This window comes from Convolutriloba macropyga, chromosome 5, assembly GCF_964194025.1.
Source record: "Convolutriloba macropyga chromosome 5, txConMacr16.3, whole genome shotgun sequence".
Lineage (NCBI taxonomy): Eukaryota > Metazoa > Xenacoelomorpha > Acoela > Convolutidae > Convolutriloba > Convolutriloba macropyga.
Window position 1 is genome coordinate 9521461 of NC_134472.1, and position 21531 is coordinate 9542991.

Genomic DNA, 21531 nt, shown 5'->3' on the forward strand with positions numbered 1-21531 from the left:
ACCGATTCTGTCAGGTTCTCTCAAAAACCGTCAATTAGAGTGACACACAGTCAGTTGACCTTATCTCCTGGAATTAAAGCAAGAAAATGTCATTTGAAACTGAGGCAAGTCACGTGCGACCAAAAACAATGATGCAAATGCACAAGAATATTCCCTCAACTATGAGTGAAAAAATGACGTCACGCAGTCAATTCAGTCAACAAATCACAAAAGAAGGGAAAAGGGAAGAGTTTAAGTTATCGTGACGTCATATGGTCGTAGCGAGTATCTCGGAGACAAAAAAACAGCAGGACAAGTCATGAAGTACAAGACTGAATTACGAATTGATTTTGCTAATAGACCAGAACTTTTTCATCTTGTAATGACATCAAACTAAGAAGTTCAACACAGCTAATGATCTCATATGAGCAAAAGAAACAAAAAAAACTGAAAAACCAATTGGAAAATTCATTTACTCAAAATCTGGTGACACTATTTCTCCTTAGGATTAGTATAAAATACAACAGCCGTAAGCCAATAATAGACAAAGCAAAAAGGCCAAAAACAGAAATTAAACTGGAGTCAAGACTCAAAACTTTTCAAAGTCAAAAGGTCATTGAATGAACGCAGCGCATGACTCAAAATATGCCGGTCTCGCTCAGAAAAAAAATCGTTCACACGTTATTTTTACCCATTTTCGCTGTTAGGTTTAAATGCCACCTGAACACCTAAACTTCCGGTTTCAAAAACCTCAAGCAAACCAATACTCTTCTTCTAGTCGTAAAAACTAAGAGAATTTCAGTAACAGCCCCAGCTATCAGCTACTACCATCAGCATACGATTAAGGCAATTCATGGAACTCAGTTATAAAGGGCATAACTCACAATGCAAAATTATCTAGAATTCATGGAGTGTAGACCGGAGGTCACAACACATATCTTACCGCAGCACAAAAAAAGTCTTACCTCACAAACTTGGTTAACTCGGTAGTTTTCTTCTTGGACCAATTCTTAATAGACGATCCATGGTAGAGTCCCTTCAAGACATCGTGTCTCTGAGTGAAGGTTGATTCAATTGTGTTTAAAAGGAAAGAAGGCGAGAGAAGGGAGCAAATGTAGTCAGCTGTAGATGAAGAAGGATTTGAGGGATCTGATTGGCCAGCGTCATCGTCCAATAGCATTTCAAAGAGCACTGCATGGAAGGCACCAGCAAACTCCAGTTTTTCCACGTCTGAAAAGAATTTATGGTAATCAAGGACAATCCGATATTGCAGAATTGTTGAGGAACGGACTTAAAGTTACTCAGCTTTTGAAAATCACGTCTCTGGAAAAGCATCAGTTGTTTCATACAAGACAATCTTCTTAACAAAAAACTGCACTCAGTTCCAGAACAGTTATTTTGGAGACTTACAAGTGAGCGCATATCCAACTTAAGACCTTTAAAACTTGTTTTCGAAACTTTGCTTGGAAAAAATCAATACAGCAACTGGAGACGATCAGCTACAATTTTTGACTTAAAAAAGCAAGAATTTTCAAATATGGAAAAATCGATTATATCGAACAGACTTACACGAATTGAGGAGTGTTTCCATACTCTCTGTGGGGACATTCCACTTGTGAATGAATGCAAGTGCAGCTGTTAAGAGTCCTCTCCAGGCATTGAATCTATCCTCTCTCATCAGTTCAGTCACATTCTCCAAGGCTGTCTGCAGACCACAGAAGAAACCTTCAGCCAATTTTGAAGAACAGGCGGTTGTTTGTTGCGAATCCTCAGAGGAGTCTACTTCTGATTCTGAAAAAATTTTAGGATTTTATGACTCGGCAAGTTATAGCATCCAAGTCTATTCGAACTGATGTAAATTCGAATGGCTCCAATTCTGCCTGAATCTACGAACATCAATATTGATCCAAAACCACATAGTGAGTCTCCAAAATTCGGGAAAATATTCAAATATACAATTTATAGTAAAAAAGATTGTGGAAAAATTGCTTATCTTGAATTCATGTGTCTTAGTTCTGTTCTTGAATTATACGCGCGTTCTGATTGGAATCGTTTTAATCAAGTTTGGGTTTTCCATAACTTGTGTGTGTGGTCCTAAAAACCACTGGGGCTGAAAGAAAATAGATCCTAAATCGGATTTCATTAAATTAAATTGGTTTTCAGAAGCTAAGGACATGTTATCCACTCAGCACAAACACATCACTCAGTTCCAACAGGTCATCTTCAAAGAATCCTACTCTTGTGATGCCTTCAAGCAGTTTGAAGGTACTTGGCCAGAAATTCTTCTCCAAAATTAATAAAAATCCACCATTTGGCAAAAACGGAATTAAAAACAAACAAAAAAACTTAAAGAAATAAACACCAGTAAAATTTTGAAAGTAGTTCAGCATTTCCTTGAACGTAAAATTTGACACACATAGAGATAAAATTTGCCAGTTTGCTTCTGTTCCTTGCTTTTATAATTTTTGCAAGTTGAAATTGTACTAAGCATGATGATGAGTAATTTCCTTACCCTTACGCCAATAGATCTAGAACTACAGTCAGTTGTGTTATCAGATGGTTTGATGGATCTACATGTACTTCTCGATTTGATATCTTATCAAGTTCAGCACAAGTGATTATTGATTTAATCTCCTCCAATGGGCTCCAAAGAATGACTAATAATTAAGATTTTTTTCAAATGCAGTTCCTTTACAGTTAGAATCTGATTCCGTTCTCTCACAGCACGAATGGCATCGCGTTTTTGAAATCGCATATAGCTCTAACCAAATGATTCGGCCTAGATTCCAGGGGCTCTAGGGCTGTTATGCACGCCGTGCCATACAAAAGCACAGCATATTGAACAATCGGTTGTACATACACCTTATAGTAAAACAATAACGGTGAAAAAGTCAGCAATTTCTTCAAGCGAAAAAACGAACTAATAAATTGGTTCAAGTTTTGGTATTGAACATGCTCAGTAAATTTCAAATGGTCGACAAAAAAACTCCAAGGTACTTTACAAACAGCTTTTCGTTCAATAGTCTCACCATATATTCTGATAGGTGGATTAGTAGCTTGATGACTCCTGTTACCTCTACTAAAAATAACTGCAACCGTTTTTTTTACAATTTATTGTCATGGATTTATTCATCAACCAACCGACAACGCCCTCTACGCGTTTCTCATAATCTATTCTTTTCATTTCGTTCTGCAGAAAAATTGTCATCGGCAAAAAGTATAATGTCAAGACCATTGGAATATTGAGTGATCTCCGTTATAAAATGAAAAGTAGAGGCCCCAGAAATGACCCCTGTGCCACTCCAACTTCAATAGTGTTCCATGATAATAGTTCATAGCCTATTCTAAGTCTCTGACTTCTGTTTGATAGAAAGGATGACATCTGCTCAGATCAAGAAGTACATTAAGCAGGTGTCAATGGTTCACAGTATCAAAAACTTTTTGTAAACCCAAAAATGTTGCTAGTTTTGCTGGATTTTTCAAATCCCATGACTTGTATTTAGGACGTTATCATGACTAGAGCATTGATCGTGGAAAATTTTCTGAAGCCGTATTGTTTTTGAGAAAAAAATATTTTTGTCGAGAAAGCTGCTTATTTGACAACAAAAAATTTTCAAACAATTTGCTGACTGTATGGAGGATAGAAATAGGCCAAAAATTGTTTCGATCAACAAAAATTCCCGATTTATGGTGGGAAATAATTAGAGCTTTTTTTCAAACAATCTGGGAACACGCGCTTCTAGATGCAGTCATTAAATAGCACTGTTAGTACAGGAACAAGCGAAAATTCTAGCTTTTTGAGAATAACATTATTAACACAGTAATGATCTTCTAAAAACTTGTTCGGCAATTTCTGAATTATTTTTTACAAAACTGTCTCGTTTACAAAGCTTAATACCATTGAGTGTTTTGTTCTATTTGATCTCATTATTTGATTATGTCTTGTGGAAGTAGGTGTTAATTTAGATCCAACTGCAGAAAAAGAACTATTGAACAACTCGACAGAGCTCCTTCAACTTCACGAATTGCCTTAAAAAAGCTTTCAGTATTTTGTTTTGCGTTGGAAATAATTTTTTGATGACAAAATTGCGTTTCTTTTTTGCAACTAGTTTTTGCAACTTGTTTCGTATCTGATTGTACTTTGATTTACTTGATGCAGATTTGTCACGTAAAAAAGTTTGGTAGAGGTTATTTTTCAGTGTAGCTAAGTTTTTAACTTCGTTATCTACCCAACTTTGTTTGCACTTGGTTTGTTTGGTTGCTTTAGTTGGAATAAACTGATTTATGGTAAACTCCACGACTCCATGCAACTTTATAGAATCAGCAGTTAAATCATCGTCACAGTAGCGTTCTTCAAGAAATTTGCCTAAAACGCGATTTAAGTTAAAATCATTTTTTGACAAAACTGACGAATCATTAAGTGTTTTCCAGAGCTTCACAGAGAAGGGTTGTTCTGTAACCGATTGTAGTTTGCAATTAATTTTAACGTGGAATAAAACCGTGTAATGGTCAGTGATAGTATTCTTTATGATACAGGTCTCAATGTCATGACTACAATAAGCTACATCAGTGCTGCTTTTACTGGTGGATGTTTCCCCTTGTGCTGCCAATTGCTTGACAATTACGCAAGTCAAACGCGTAGAGAACATTTTTTCAAGCTTAATTTGCTGCATGGTTTGTTATGATCAATATTAAGATAACCACATTTCAAATAGCTTGGAATTCCATTCATTGATGAATAAAACCGCTGTAGCAAAACAACTGAGAGCATGACCCTTACCCAAATCCTTCAAATCATAGATGAAAGCCCGGACATAATATCCGTGTAGAGCACACAAGTTCCGACAGAATGCCCAGAAATGATATTTCACACCCATTCGGAGAACATCATTGAACCTGTAGTAGTTCTTAAGCAGATCAATACTCCTGTATATTACATTGGGTCCGAACCTCCATCCGTCAACTTCCACCACCTCCGAGAGCTGCGGAAGACAAGACAATCGGGCCAAAGGGTTGGAGTTGCCGAAATTGGTCTAAATCAAAAGAGAAAATGGGATCTCAGTGGGCGCATATTATTTGTATCCCACAGACATATGTAACATATTCCTACATAATGATTTGCCATGTAATGACACGTGCTCTGTAACTGGGGTTGCATTTCGTACTTGGGGGGGGGGGAGCACATTTTCAAAAAGCGTCAAGTTAGTACTAATTTCTCTTCATCGAATTGAAAAACTAGTTAGTAATAGTCTCTCTTATTCCAATTGAAAAACCATCATGAGCTGAGTAAATTTAAAAATCAAAAGCTGTCTATTGTCCAATATAATCTAGTTAATTAATAACACTAGTATTGACCCAAACAAACAGTTTTTTCCATTCCAATATAAAGCGCGCATTTTCTTTATCATTTAAAGCTTTCGGTTTCGAAGAAATCAAACACCACATACAATTCCTTTTCATCTCCTGTTCTCGTCGTTAATCTCTTAGAGTCAACACTACTAATTGATAATTCCATTCATAATTGATTGTATCTAGAGGGCAAAGAGTTTTGAGGTCTTGGCTCCAACCTCATTTTTCACAAACCTTTTCAATTCTAAATAATCTTCTTGAATGAGTTTGTAATTCCGCCCCACTTATCATTTACTGAAGGGATCCACGAGCAATCTAGTTAAAAGGGACCTCTTTTGGTTTTAAAACACCAAAAGACCCTACACCAAAGATCAAAGAGGATAAATTGAATTATTGTTGAATTTGATTATTTATTCATTCGTTGAGCATACTTGTTAAAATTAAATCAACAACTGCTGAAACTTCAACATAATGCATGCTCACCGAGCTAAAAGACTCGATGGACCAGTCGGCACGCGAGATAGAATTAGCCAGAAATTTGTGATCTGGTGAAGGCTCAGGTGACACAGCTTGCATTGGCGATGGCATCAAATCATCGTCTTCCTTCGGCCGTCGAAAGTCATCGTGTGGGATCTCGGCAATAGCCGTTGGATCCGAGATGCAGAAGAAACCATTGTGCAGCTCCTCAACTGAATCTTGCATTGGTTCCACGACTCCAGAGTGCACCTTAAACGGTAGTTGAGTAATTATCCACAGGGGTACACTATACTTTACCCAATGCTAAAATGCCCACTGTGCCAAAATATACCCATTACAGAAATACCCATCTAACTACCTTTGATCACGGAGTTCCAATAGTTCAATTTAGCAGTTGGTATTACAAGCACGTTTTATATTACTTAAGCGTTTAATTTGCTCTCATATTTGGTTGTAAAAGTTCCATTTTAATTTTCAGAGGCCGCTGAGGAATGGCCGTGGCAAATATAAACTAAAGTCTTCATAAGCTATCTCGCTGAGGTATAATACCAAATATTCTTGCTGGTAATTTTTAAAATACGGTATAATAATGGGTGCGTTTTTGGGTAATTTGATATATTGAGTATTTGCCCTGACGCCATTAACAGTTTTTCTAAATCAATGAGTAGCTAGCTGGTCATGAAAAGTATATGAATCTTAACTCTCAGTGGAGATAGCTTTTTGGTGAATTTAATGCTAGAAAGATTTTTAAAAAATGAGAAACCGAGATGACATTTCAACATTCAATTTTCACTTGTGCTAACCAGTAGCATTGATGTTTCAAAGCGTTGGTTCAATTTTGATCAACGCAATATGGCTAACAGAACATAACACTACAAGTGGCACCCAACGCTGCAACATTTTCCAAACATATACAGATGGGACTAATAAACATACCCAGCAGATTGCCGGAAAATAGCCGCCGTTGATTCCCATATCTCTATCGGGATTGAAAGAAAAGAAAACATCAACAAAAATTGATGTTTGTACAAAAACATTATTAAGTGCAATTTATTTTGATGTCATTTCGTAGTTGAACAAACTCCTGTCTCTTAGTGAGAGGCTACAGGTTCTAGTATAAATACCAACAAGCATTATAGATAGTAACTAAAACTTGAGAACAAAGTTCAAGTACCGGGCATCTAAAATTGGGCTTTATGGGTTTATCCCGTTTCTATCTCTGACTTTGATTTTATTATACTGACTCTCTTCATTTTGAATTGCTTTGCTGAGCAGCTGCTCTTTAAAAGGACTTAGAGCAGAATGACAGAAGAGTGAAACTAGCCTAGAGAAGACAAAAAGATTTCACGCAAAATGTCGAAAAAGCGGCAAAATGGGTAAAGCGAAAAAAAATTCCACGAAGTCAAAAAAAACAAAGCCGGACAAGTCCTGACGTACAATTCTAAGAATTTTCATTGACTAAACAGAAAACTAGACCTTGAACGGACTATGAATGGATTGGAAAACCATTTAGAAAAAAATCCGATCCAAAAAAATAAAAAAGCAAAAATCAAAGTGAAATTACCGCATGTGAACAAACAAAGCCGGCAGATTGCCGGGATAGCTGCGAAAAAATAGACCTGCGTGCCATATAATAGAGATAGAAACAGATACAGATCTAAATTGAAAAAAAAATCGACGCCGCTCAAAAAAACTAGGTAAAAAACAATCAGCGATAAATTAAAAAAGCTTGTTGAAATTCATTCCGCAGAAGCCTCTTATTAGGGACCTTTACTGCACAAATGAGTTCCTTTGATCTTAAACAAATTCAAATTAAACTTAAAATTTAAAGTGCAAAAGTCATTTTATTGAGTGAGGTAAGTCACGTATGATCAAAATCTAATCACGCAAATAACCTAAAAACTTTTGCTAAAGCGAGTGAGAAATGACGTCACGCGCGCAAATGCCGTTAGTGAGAGGAAGAAGTCATTCAGAAAATTTGACTTCTTCAGCTTTGTTGTGTGAACAAATATAAAACGAAAAAAGAGCGTCAGACGACGAAACAAAAAACATAGCAGGACAAGTCCTGACGTACAATTCAAAGAATTTTCATTGACTAAACAGAAAAACTAGACCTAGAATGGACTATGAGTGAAATCAGAAAACCATTTCTTTAAAAAATCAGATAAAAAATAAGAAAAAAAAACAAAATCAATCTCAAAATGCCGCATGTGAACAAAAAAACCACTAGCGAGAAATGAAAATTTAATTCAAACAGAAAACTAGGCCTAGAATGAGCTGTGAATGGATTGGGAAAACCATTTAGAAAAAAATCCGATCCAAAAAATCGAAAAAACAGTAAAAATCAGAGTGAAATTGCCGCATGTGAACAAAATACCACTACCGAGAAATCGAATTTTTGTTCAAACACAGTTTTCTCACTCTACTTTAAAATTAGAGCGAGGAAAATTCACTCCGCAAAACCACTCGCTTTTTCGCTCCATTTCCTGTCTCGGCGTGACCAAAATCACTACTCCAATTTGACTTCAAAAATCATGAAAATGTGTGAACAGATCTTAAAAAAAAAGACAGCGCCCCAATAAAATTCAAATTCTTTGAATTGTAAAAAACCAAGAGCACCGCAATATAGTTTCGCTCAGCTTACAGCTTCGCAACTATTAAAACCACTAGCGAGAAAGCGAGTTTTTGTTCAAACACCGTTGTCTCACTCTACTTTAAATTTAGAGCGAAAAAATTTCACGCCGCAAAACCACTCGCTTTTTCGCTCCACTTACTGTTTCGGCGTGACCATAATCAATACTCCAATTTGACTTCAAAAATCATGAAAATGTGTGAACAGATCTTAAAAAAAAGACAGCGCCCCAATACAATTCAAATTCTTTGAATTGTAAAATTTCTTTGAATTGTAAAAAAAATAGGAGCGCTATAATAGCCGACTGAGAAGATGAGGGCGGCTATTAAAAAACACACCTTTCCCCACAAATAGCATCGGTTGTCTTCCCCTATTGCGATAGATGTGTCCTTGAGAGCAGTAACGTGGGTGCAGAATGGCACGTTTGACAATGGAAAGAAGGACTCGTTCACTACGTTCGAACTGGGCAGAGCCAGCTGGCAACTCTCGTTGCGACCACATCCAAACACTTGGCCAGACTGTAGCAGACAGAGGATGTGGCAGTTACCTATTCGAAGTATTCAGTTACCTAAACTGAAGTTGAAAAATCGCAATAGCAAAAACTTTGCCTTCTTATTTGCCCGTAGGTCAAGATCTTTGACGGTTTTAATCCCGTGACATTTTAAAGGACTAAGTTCAATCTAAAAGGCTGAGTTCAATCTAGGTTCAACGAGAAATTAAATAATTAGATTTCGATTTCTGATTTAGTAAAGGCAACATATTTCGGGGAGAGTTGTCGTTAAAATGAATTGGCAAAATCTGCTCAACATATCCCTCAAATTTCAGTCTATTTTGATAATTCTTGTGTTCTTGTAATTCTTGTGATACATGTGTCAAATTGGACTAGAATTCGGACCGAGCATACCGAGGCACTTGCATTGGACAAAACTGCTAATTATAGGTAGAGAGAGAAGTAAACACTTTAAAACTCTTATGAAAGGAAGCTTTCAAAAATCGTGGGCCAAATTTTTGTCAAAACTGGCCCGGACAAACAATCCCGAATAGTAAAATATTCCAAAAATAGTCCCCACTAAACAGAGTTGAACATACGTACACCAATTAAGAAAAACCACTTAAGTTATTCATATGATTGAACAAATTGAACAAATATTAAGCTGATTACAATTTAGTTTTAGCCAAATTATGTATTTTGAAACAAGTTTTTGGTTTAATCATAATTCATATCAATTAAAAACAAATATTCAAAAAATTAAGTCATAGATTATGTTTGTTAATTGTTTGTGGATTACATTTACAATTGTTTCGATATTTATCCGGGACTATTTTGTCTGGGACTGTTTTGTCTGCTTCCTTTGGACTATTTTGTCTGGGAATGTTTTGTCAGGGAATATTTTGCAATTCGGGATTGTTTCATCCGTGACAGTTTTGTCTGGGACTGTTTTGTCTGTGACCCCTGATTTTAAAGATATCGATACATGTTTGAGAGTGCCGGACATCATATTGAAATTCCAATCAGTGATCACTGCACTCGTTCGGTTCAGAGACTAAAAGCAGCTCTAACAAAAATGCAACTAACTTCGAGCCCTTGGTCTTCCCCAGTATAATCTCTTGTAGAAAACAATGAAATATTTCCGACAAAAACTCGAACTTCTAACTTTATTTGAGTGTAATTAACAACATACTCCATGAGAAAAATGATTTGCACCTGATTAAATCACGTCAAGAATGAGCTGTGAATGGATTGGGAAAACCATTTAGAAAAAAATCCGATCCAAAAAATCGAAAAAACAGTAAAAATCAGAGTGAAATTGCCGCATGTGAACAAAATACCACTACCGAGAAATCGAATTTTTGTTCAAACACAGTTTTCTCACTCTACTTTAAAATTAGAGCGAGGAAAATTCACTCCGCAAAACCACTCGCTTTTTCGCTCCATTTCCTGTCTCGGCGTGACCAAAATCACTACTCCAATTTGACTTCAAAAATCATGAAAATGTGTGAACAGATCTTAAAAAAAAGACAGCGCCCCAATAAAATTCAAATTCTTTGAATTGTAAAAAACCAAGAGCACCGCAATATAGTTTCGCTCAGCTTACAGCTTCGCAACTATAAAAACCACTAGCGACAAAGCGAGTTTTTGTTCAAACACCGTTGTCTCACTCTACTTTAAATTTAGAGCGAAAAAATTTCACGCCGCAAAACCACTCGCTTTTTCGCTCCACTTACTGTTTCGGCGTGACCAAAATCAATACTCCAATTTGACTTCAAAAATCATGAAAATGTGTGAACAGATCTTAAAAAAAAGACAGCGCCCCAATACAATTCAAATTCTTTGAATTGTAAAAATTCTTTGAATTGTAAAAAAAATAGGAGCGCTATAATAGCCGACTGAGAAGATGAGGGCGGCTATTAAAAAACACACCTTTCCCCACAAATAGCATCGGTTGTCTTCCCCTATTGCGATAGATGTGTCCTTGAGAGCAGTAACGTGGGTGCAGAATGGCACGTTTGACAATGGAAAGAAGGACTCGTTCACTACGTTCGAACTGGGCAGAGCCAGCTGGCAACTCTCGTTGCGACCACATCCAAACACTTGGCCAGACTGTAGCAGACAGAGGATGTGGCAGTTACCTATTCGAAGTATTCAGTTACCTAAACTGAAGTTGAAAAATCGCAATAGCAAAAACTTTGCCTTCTTATTTGCCCGTAGGTCAAGATCTTTGACGGTTTTAATCCCGTGACATTTTAAAGGACTAAGTTCAATCTAAAAGGCTGAGTTCAATCTAGGTTCAACGAGAAATTAAATAATTAGATTTCGATTTCTGATTTAGTAAAGGCAACATATTTCGGGGAGAGTTGTCGTTAAAATGAATTGGCAAAATCTGCTCAACATATCCCTCAAATTTCAGTCTATTTTGATAATTCTTGTGTTCTTGTAATTCTTGTGATACATGTGTCAAATTGGACTAGAATTCGGACCGAGCATACCGAGGCACTTGCATTGGACAAAACTGCTAATTATAGGTAGAGAGAGAAGTAAACACTTTAAAACTCTTATGAAAGGAAGCTTTCAAAAATCGTGGGCCAAATTTTTGTCAAAACTGGCCCGGACAAACAATCCCGAATAGTAAAATATTCCAAAAATAGTCCCCACTAAACAGAGTTGAACATACGTACACCAATTAAGAAAAACCACTTAAGTTATTCATATGATTGAACAAATTGAACAAATATTAAGCTGATTACAATTTAGTTTTAGCCAAATTATGTATTTTGAAACAAGTTTTTGGTTTAATCCTAATTCATATCAATTAAAAACAAATATTCAAAAAATTAAGTCATAGATTATGTTTGTTAATTGTTTGTGGATTACATTTACAATTGTTTCGATATTTATCCGGGACTATTTTGTCTGGGACTGTTTTGTCTGCTTCCTTTGGACTATTTTGTCTGGGAATGTTTTGTCAGGGAATATTTTGCAATTCGGGATTGTTTCATCCGTGACAGTTTTGTCTGGGACTGTTTTGTCTGTGACCCCTGATTTTAAAGATATCGATACATGTTTGAGAGTGCCGGACATCATATTGAAATTCCAATCAGTGATCACTGCACTCGTTCGGTTCAGAGACTAAAAGCAGCTCTAACAAAAATGCAACTAACTTCGAGCCCTTGGTCTTCCCCAGTATAATCTCTTGTAGAAAACAATGAAATATTTCCGACAAAAACTCGAACTTCTAACTTTATTTGAGTGTAATTAACAACATACTCCATGAGAAAAATGATTTGCACCTGATTAAATCACGTCAAGATAAGTATACTGAACGTCAAAAACAAGTTAGCACCCTATAGTTTTACGAATTAAAACATAGCTGACAGATTGCCAGAAAATAGCCGCAATAGCTTCGTAGATCTGCAGTCGCAAAACAGTAAAGACAGACCAAAAAACTCGTCTTTTCATTGAAGGCTGATATATTATATTTTGATTAAACATCTGTATAAGTTTTTGCTGTCTTTATTAGCTGCTCTCTAATAACCTTCATTTAGAGTGACACACACCCATTTGACCTTATCTCTTTGAATTAAAGTAAATAAAAGTCAATTTCAAAGCGAGAAAGTCATTTTTGTGAGTGAGGTAAGTCAAGTGTGACCAAAAATTTAATCACGCAAATGAACAAAAAAATTCGCTCCACTAAGAGCGAAAAATTACGTCACGCGCGCACTTCAGTTGAAATTGCATGAACAAATAAACAAAAAGCAGAGTTGAAGTGGTTGTGACGTCATATGGTCGTAACAAAAATCGTGACGGCGAAATAAAAAAAAACCAAGAGAAGGCCAATAATAGCCCCAGCTATCGCTGTGCGGCTATTAAAAATCAATCTTTGACGCAACATTAATCCATCTTGCAATTAATTTTCTGAGACAATTTTTACACCATTGATCCTCTACACTAGTGATCTTGCCTGTGGTATCTTGCCTACACTAGTGATATAAAACTCAGATAAAAGGCAATCGTTAACTAACCAGATACCCCAATGTAAAATTGATGAACTCCGACGAAGTTTCACAGTAGAAAGAGTTGTCACAAAATCACATTTCAATCTTTCCTCTCTTCAATGTTTATCACAAATGTAAACTCAATCATAGCAGAACAAACGTGAAAACTTATCACATCTTATGACTATTTGCTTTTCACTGTGAGACTTGGACGGAGTTCATCCGCTTTATATTGCGGCATCTGGTAAGTTACCGTTGCGTATCATCTGAATTTCATAAGAAAGGCAAGACAAGTGTAGGGGATCAAAGGTGGATTTATTTTCTCCAAAATTTGATTGCAAGATGGAGTAATACTGCGGAAAAAAATTGATTTTTACTCCGTAAAACTAAAGGGTGCTTACTTCAGTATAGTGTTAATGCAAGCCTTTCATCCACTTACCTAAGCTGAAATCCACCACTGGATCTTCCTGTACATTCGCACTGATCATAATCTCTCTTGGAGTCTTAAAATACTCCTCGGAGTACAATGTGTCCGGCTTAACGTTTGTATTGGCTCGTGAGCTTTTCACTCTTGAAATGTAAATCTGCATTTTGTTCGGATCACAGCCGAACTTGATAATCCGACCACTTGTCGTTGCAATTATGTTCACGAATCCCTTCGTTTGCAGAACGGTCGCCGTTTCGTTGAAAAATTTGACTAAAACCGGCTCGGTAGATTTATTGACGTTGCCGTCAAAAATACCAATTTGTCCAGCACGATTGCTTCCCCACGCATAAACATGACCATACTCAGTTAGCAGAGTGCTGTGTGTTTTGCCTCCATTTAAACTGATGACATTCGTGTTAGGAGGTAGTCGCACTTCTTTCGGCTTGAAGCAGTTCTCCGAGCTTCCAGTGCCCAGTTGTCCGAATACACCCCAGCCAAACGCAAACACTTTTCGTGGACTTCGAGTGCAAACAAGAGAATGGTAGTCCCCGCAAGCTATCTGTGCCAAAGAAATTACGAAAGATTATAAGGTGTCGAGATTACAGCACGACCACCTGTAAGTCACGTATAAAAAGCGTGATAACTTTACTCTTTATTGATTTAATTTCACTGATCGGTTGACACGTACTTAATCCTGTAAGTTTATACCAGACGACTCGAGCGAATCTGTTCGTGGCACAAAAAATTCGTGGCATAATAACAACTTTGGTTATTTTCTCTTTGGTTCTTTTCTTGTTTTTGCATTTTAATTTCGACAAAAATTGATGGAAGTATCATCAAAAATCTTTTGATAAAAGGCTGCTCGTTTCCTTGATGTTGCGAATCTGGTGATGCTAGAAAGGTTCAGTTGAGTGAAACTTCTCATTTCAGAAAGGTATTTTCTACAATATGTAAGATGAAAAAGATAAAGATTAAAAAAGTTAATGAATTGGTCGGCAACGAATTGCTCAAGATCCATTATAACATTATAAACAGACCTAATATGTCGGACCGAGACATCTATTCTCAAGAAACATCCGTTCAAAATTTTCAACGGGTCTTAAATTTTTCATTTTGGATTTCGTTTTTGAGCAACTAAAATGGTAGTTAAGTTTTCAATACCTTGGGCTCATGGCGAATCATTCATTCTCAACGAATTTTTTCCCAACCTGTGTTGCTTTTTCCTGGTTAAAAAGAGGCACTGGCATTGGTTTAGTGACAATTGTCTCCTCGTCTGACTGGCCTGGTCCGTTTGGATGACCCAGACCCAGTTGTCCATATTTATTTGAGCCCCATGAGTAAATTCCTCTCGAGGTAAGGCACAACGTATGCATATGTCCACAGGCGATTGATTTCACCTGAAGATACAAACAAACCGGGTTCATATATGAAGATAAAATAATAGAACCATTTGAATAGCTAAATGATGAAATTGATTCAAAATCAAAGCGCACAATTATGAAATGTCATTAAAAAACATTAGGAGTTAATAAAAATTATTGTGAAAAAGAATTTGAATTGACGTAGTAATTTCGACAAACCTCGTAATTATTAAGAAAACTCAGTCTGCACGAATTGCTCGAAACCGTGCAAAAAAGTTCAACACGAGTGTTACAGTTTTAAGGGCCTGAATGATTGACGAGAAAAGACCTCTGAACAAAAAAATCAACAAACAGACCTTGAGGCTGAACATGTGTAGTGTCTCCACACAGAGTGCTTTGTGGTATTCTGTCTGCATCACAAGTTCACCCACTCCCAATTTCCCACAAGCAGTGCTTCCCATCATGTACAAATTTCCCCCAACAGTTATCACGCCCAGGTGGTCCGAGGAAGCTGCCAGTCTGTGCTTCCTGTAAAATGATACCAATCGTAGAAAAGCAGACCAGAGTTGTGCAAAGACTTTAACAAACTTTCTTAAGGGAGACAGACAAGAGATAATTAATAGGGAATACAGCAAAAAAAAAATCAATGTTAAAAAACTTGAAGAATAACACTTTTAATGAGCTTTGTCATCCAGCAATTTGTAGGAGAATTTCTTAATCCTGCTTTATACCCCCTGCGCCATACCAGCATAATTTGTGTAACTATTAATCCTGTAAGCTACCCTGTAAGTCGTCATACAATTATATCCAGAAAATCCTCTGAGAAACAAAGTCTTCCCTTCACTTTAAACTTACTCAAGTTGTATTTTTATTTATTGTGCAATATATATCAAAGTCAGATCAAACAATAGTTTATTGCTTTAGAAATTACTTTAAGAAAAATTGGTCGCTCACAAAAATCATGAGGCAGCTGCAATTTGTCATTAATTTTGCAATTAGTTCTTAGAAATGCGAACACTCTCACGAAAAGGCTCGAGGATTCCCTAAAAGTAGCCACCAACGACCCCATTGACATCCATCGGCATTGAAACAGAAAAAGAAAAGATACACCTTACAAATTGACAGGGTCATTCGATGTGTCAAAAAGTTCGAAGTTGTGGTACAGCTTAGTAAGATTTTAGCCGTTTGTGACGAAGAAATTAAAAACTGTAATTTTTCCTTGTTTTACCTCAAAAACGGCTAAAATAAATTATTGAAGAATGAGCACATTAGATATAATCACACAGAAACTGCCCAACTGCTGTGACAATTAGGGAAGACAGCAATCATCCAAAAAACAAATATAGTAAAATTGCGAGAAAGCAAAAGCATCTTAAAACCTCACATTAGTTCATTTCCGTTGAGCCAAAGTTTTAGCCTAAGAATTGATCGCCAATACTGACATATTTATCTCAGATTAACTGATTTGAACATCGCCAAAATTGTACCCAGTTAGTGCAAAAATGAGCCCCTATATGTATCCGCCGATAATGTTTCAAACAAGTGCGAAAAAAATAACCTTTCGTTCTGGGATAGTCTATGCTCGACGGTTCTTGGGAGCAGAAATAAGATCAGTTCTGACTTTTCGCGCAAAATATCCAAAAAAAAATAATTAGTGACAAAAAGGCTAGTATTTTCAACCCATAAATTTATTTATCCTGTCAACTTTAAGTGATAAATAACATGTTTATAAAACTCTTTATAAAAGGATAACTTTCTTCCATTATTCTTTATAAAAAGAAAAATGGAAGAACGGAATAAAAAGAGATCTCAAATATAATAACAATCGGAAAGTTAGCTTAAAATTAATCTGAATTAAAAGTAGTATAAAATTTAATTAATACTTCATTCAATACAAAGAAAAATGACGACGATACTATTTCTCAAGCAATTGAGAATATACTAATATTAGCCTAATTGTTGTGATAAACTTATTAAATAGTTTCAGAGATGTCAAACGAAGCGAAAACACGGAGTTACCCAACTTGCTTTTTCTTGGCCAAAACACCTATCGGTTCAAAACATGATGCAAAGAGGGCTTAACCTGATTCCAGTCCTAGTCCGGATAGGTTAGATGATGATGTCCGTCAAAAATAGACAATATATTCGAAAACCACATCAGTATTCTCATCCCAACGTGCGTTGGGCAAATGCAAAACGATCTTATCTCTATAATAAGAAATGAAATTCAAGCTGCCATTCCTAACGCTATTCAGCAGGCCATCGAGGCAATCAAAGAAGGCCTATAGGCAGAAATCATGCAAAAAATTGAAAACGATCCTTTTTACCGAGAAGAACGATGCAGGCTTGTAGCACTGGCGCAAGCTGAAACTGTGGAGAAATATAATAGGTGGGATAATATCAGACTACTGGCTGTGAAAGAAAGTGCAAGACAAAACCATGACTGGATTCTTGTGGGGCAGAAAGACTCCGAAACGATAGACGAGGTTATCGATGTTGCATCATCTATGGGTGTCACTCTCGACGAGAGAGATATTTCCAGTGCTCATAGACTTCCTGGTGGCAAAACAGGAGAGTGTTCTATTATTGTGCTTTTTGCACGGAGAGTGAAGAAAACAGAAATGTTGCGGAACAAGAAGAAATTGTCCTCGAACGTCAGGATATTTGAAGACATGTCACCAGCACGTGCGAAATTCTTCTCTATGATGAAAAAGGATCAAAGAATTGAGTCGGTTTGGACACGAGAAGCCACAATTTTCTATGTTTGGAGAGAAAACAAGAGAGTATACAAGATAATTGAACTGTATGAGGCTGAAAGGAATCTGAATTATGAATTCCTTGAGTTCAGTAAATGCTTCAATCATTCTCGGAGTAATATTTTCCCCTCCTCATCGTGTATTGAGTGCACTTAAATCAATTGCCTGTAGTTCTTCGCTTTCTGTTCTAAGCCTAAATGTTCGCTCAATAAAAAAACACCTAGAAGATATGGAAGCACTTGTAAGTAGTCTTGAGTCTCCGCCAGACATCCTTTGTTTAACCGAAACGTGGCTGTCAGAAAATGATAATCCAGAGTCTTTTCTTGTAAAACGGTTATAAAAGTATTTTTCCGAAGAATCGTGATTCAAAAGGAGGCGGTGTAATGATAAAAACTAACGATAAATGCGCCTTCGAAACAACCTACGAAAACATGCTATAAGATTCAATGGCTGTTAAAAGTGAGAAAAAAGGATATCTTATTCGTGTAGTAGTAATTTACAATAAACCAAGGGCAAACAAAATGGACATTGCAGAATATTTGGATGAGAAGCTGAGCAATTTCAATTAAAAAACTTTTCTAATGGTTATTTGTGGGGATTTCAGCACTGATACCTTAAAGGATAATTTACTCATACAAAATTATGTAAAAACAATCAACTCCAATTCTTTCTGGCTTCTACCGAACCAAACAACTCGAGTCACCGATCGTTCGGTGTCGTGCATTAACCATTATATTTATCAAAACTTGCTCTGTGATTGCATTATTCTTGAGCATCAAACTTTTTCCGATCATTATTTGGTGTTGTTCAAATGGAATGTTCAAGGGAAAATTGAAACCAACAGTAAGATTATAAGAGATAAATCTTTTCTTTATCACGCGATAAGGTTTAGAAATACAATATCCTTTTGAATCACGAACTAACTAAAGCGCTCAAAACAATCTACTGCTGTGGAAGCAGGCTTTTCGACAAGTTTCATGAGAATTTCATTTCGATTACTGATCGATATACACCCTTAAACCATATTCATCCTAGAAAAGTTTTCTACCAAAATTATTTGATAACAACCTCAAAAATCTACGTAATCAACGTAATTTTACGCATAAGAAATGAAAAAAAAGACAAATCAACATTGACTTCGCTAAGCAAATTTCAAGACATTTGGATACGACTCGAAAAGAGCGTCAAGTAAGCAAAAAAAAAGCATATTATGCGAAGAACTTTGAGAATTGTATCAGAGACTCAAGAAAAACATTCAATCATCCAAATGAGCTCAATGGAAATACTCTTATGAAAACTACGATTCCTAAATTAGATTTCTGTTTTTTGAGTTCTGTTTCTAATCCATCTAATATTGAGGATGCGGAAAAATTCAATGAGTTTTTTGCAAATGTTGGCAAAAACATTAAGCAAAGTATTCCGGCTGAACCAATAATTTCTCCTAGAGACAATGAAATGTCACTCAGATTGAGTTCGGTATCTGAAAATGAAATAAAAGGAATCATAGAATCTCTTCCGGAGAAATCATCAACGGGTGAAGATGAGATTACTAACATAATTGTGAAAACTGCAGGATCTGTGATCACTGGCTATCTAGTTTCACTAAAAAATCAATCCTTCAAGGAAGATTGATTCCCAACAGAACTCAAAAGGGCTAAGGTAGTTCCTCTATTCAATGATGGTTCCCGGTTGGATGAAAAAAAATTATAGACCAATATCTCTGTTGATGGTTTGGAGCAAAATATATGAGGGAGCAAGGTTCACCAGAATATATGAGTACACGGAGACCTTTAATCTACTACATTCTAAGCAATTCAGATTCCAGAAAAACATTCAACAATTGATGCATTGGCAGAATTAACTGAAAAGTAAAGACAAGTAAAGTAGAAACCGTAAATTTTTTTCTTGGACTAAAGAACACTTTTGACACAATAGATCACCAAATTTTACTCAACAAAATGCAACTATATGGTATTTGTCATAATGCCTAAAGTGGTTTAAGAGCTATTTATCTGAAAAATCACAAAAAGTTACAACAGCGGGTGTCATCAAATTGGCTAAATGTAAACTGTGGCGTTCCTCAGGGATCCATCCTTGGGCCACTCTAATTTTTGATTTACATTAATGATCTACCAAATATTTGCTCTCAAGTTGAAGTTTAACTCTTTGCCGACGACACTAATATATGTGGTTTGAACTGTTCGAGTGAAGAAATTCAAGCCGACCTTTTAAAGAAAGCGAAGTGGCCAAATGCAAACAAACTAAAGCTTAACATCTCAAACCTTTCAATTGAATACAAAAACAAGTGCTTCCAGTCACCAGTTCAAGATTCAATCTGATTATGTTATTATGAAAAATGAATGTAAATATCTTGGTTTACAGTTGATTCAAAGTTTTCCTACAGTTCGCACACCAAATTGGTTGTTGCAAGACTGCGCAGGCAATACGGTGTAATCTCAAAGCTAAGCCACTTTGTTCCACGTTACCAGTTACTTGAATAGTATAAAAGCGTAATAACTCCATTTATGCAGTACGGCATACTGGTTTACGGATGCTGTACCCTTTCTTCTTTAGTTGTAATGCATCAGCTGCAGAGGAAATACTTGAGATTTTTTTCGGAAACGCCGCGATCATAGTAATGATTTGTTCATTGGTAACAAAAATTAACGGATTTAGAATTAAATATTTATGAGCTTTTGACATTTGTTTTGAAATCATTAACTGGACTTCATACGGAAAAGTTTTTGAATGATATGTTTCAATTGGAAAGATCAGCTGTGTCTACTGGACTTGCATCTCTAAGGTTACTTAAAATCCCAAACTTGAAAACGAAAATGGAGCGAAACTCAATTCGTCACCGTGCCTCTTTTCTGTTTAATCTGCTGAAAGTGCAAAGTCTTTTCGAGAAGGGGAGATAACGCAAGCATGAGGCAGGTTTCCGATATTTACCATCAATTAAAAGATTCTTACATACTTGCGAACGACGAGCTTGTTCGAAAAATCTTTTGCAATAATTACAGGAGAACCAAAGCTCATACTAAATCCATTAATGTTTTGCTGAATTCCACGTCGAAATTTCGGCGGTGCCTTCTTCGAAAGCATCGTGGGCTCATTTTTGCACTTATGAATGTTCAAGTTTTTCGTGTATTAACATAGTTCCTGACAATTATTCTTTCCCAAACTAACACTATAAAACAAGTAGCAATATGAACTTTTCGGTCAAATGGGGCAACAGAGTAAGTAGAGTATTAAGTGTTCTTGGCAGTAGGAGGATGCTGAGGTTGGATTCTATGCTTAAATGTGATAAGTTTTTTTTAGAATTATTTGATGGCAAAAGTATGTCTTCACATCTTTGCTGTCTTTTGAGTTTTTGTCTAATAAGTTTATCAGTTTGAAAAAATGTAGGGCGCGCTGGAAAGCAGGTCTAACGACCTCGTTGCGCGTCCTTTCCTGGCCTTATTCTCAATCATTGTCCTATAATAAATTGATGTTAATGATGTTAAATTGTTGATAATTTGGTTTAATGATTAATTTCGTGGTCTCAAATGATGTTCGATTGATGTTTAAAATGTATTTATATATATTTTGTATTAACTGGGTGAGGATAAATTTACTCTCTCTCTCTCTCTCTCTCTCTTTATATTTATATATATATATATATATATATATATATATATATATATAAATATATATAGATATATATATATATATATATATATATATATATATATATATATATATATATATATATGCACTATACAATATTATGGAAGCCTTAACAAGCTCCAGACAAACAGGAAAAAAATTGACATCGTTAAATTTTCATTTTTTTGCCATATTTCTAAACGATGCAAGAACACTTAACAATGCAAGAAATTGCTAAATAAAAAAAACCTCTAAGCTATTTTAGAATAGGCCTCTCGTAGTTTCCTTAAAAATGCAATGAAATAAAAGAGTGGGTAAAAAATTTCTAAATACCCTAAAAAGTCACAAGCAAATTGCAAAACCTCCAAATTAGCTTAAAGCTCGTTAGAATGATAAAATTTGAAAACGTTT

General features: G+C 36.0%; 2 protein-coding genes across 2 annotated transcripts in view; one reads left to right on the plus strand and one right to left on the minus strand.

The window, feature by feature from the left end:
* The window catches only part of LOC142339118 (uncharacterized), an 88758-nt gene that overhangs the window by 5319 nt on the left and 61908 nt on the right, over positions 1-21531 (minus strand). Inside the window, exons 10-17 of the mRNA XM_075388857.1 lie at positions 15076-15247; positions 14567-14755; positions 13371-13917; positions 10860-11068; positions 5812-6054; positions 4760-5012; positions 1549-1770; positions 945-1209 (exon numbers count right to left, since the gene is read on the minus strand). Coding sequence (XP_075244972.1) covers positions 945-1209; positions 1549-1770; positions 4760-5012; positions 5812-6054; positions 10860-11068; positions 13371-13917; positions 14567-14755; positions 15076-15247 — 2100 coding nt within the window. The remainder of the gene's footprint in view (positions 1-944; positions 1210-1548; positions 1771-4759; positions 5013-5811; positions 6055-10859; positions 11069-13370; positions 13918-14566; positions 14756-15075; positions 15248-21531) is intronic.
* Positions 16670-21531, plus strand: part of LOC142339117 (endothelial differentiation-related factor 1-like) — a 242983-nt gene continuing 238121 nt past the window's right edge. Inside the window, exon 1 of the mRNA XM_075388856.1 lies at positions 16670-16698. The gene's annotated coding sequence lies outside the window, so the exon portion shown is untranslated. The remainder of the gene's footprint in view (positions 16699-21531) is intronic.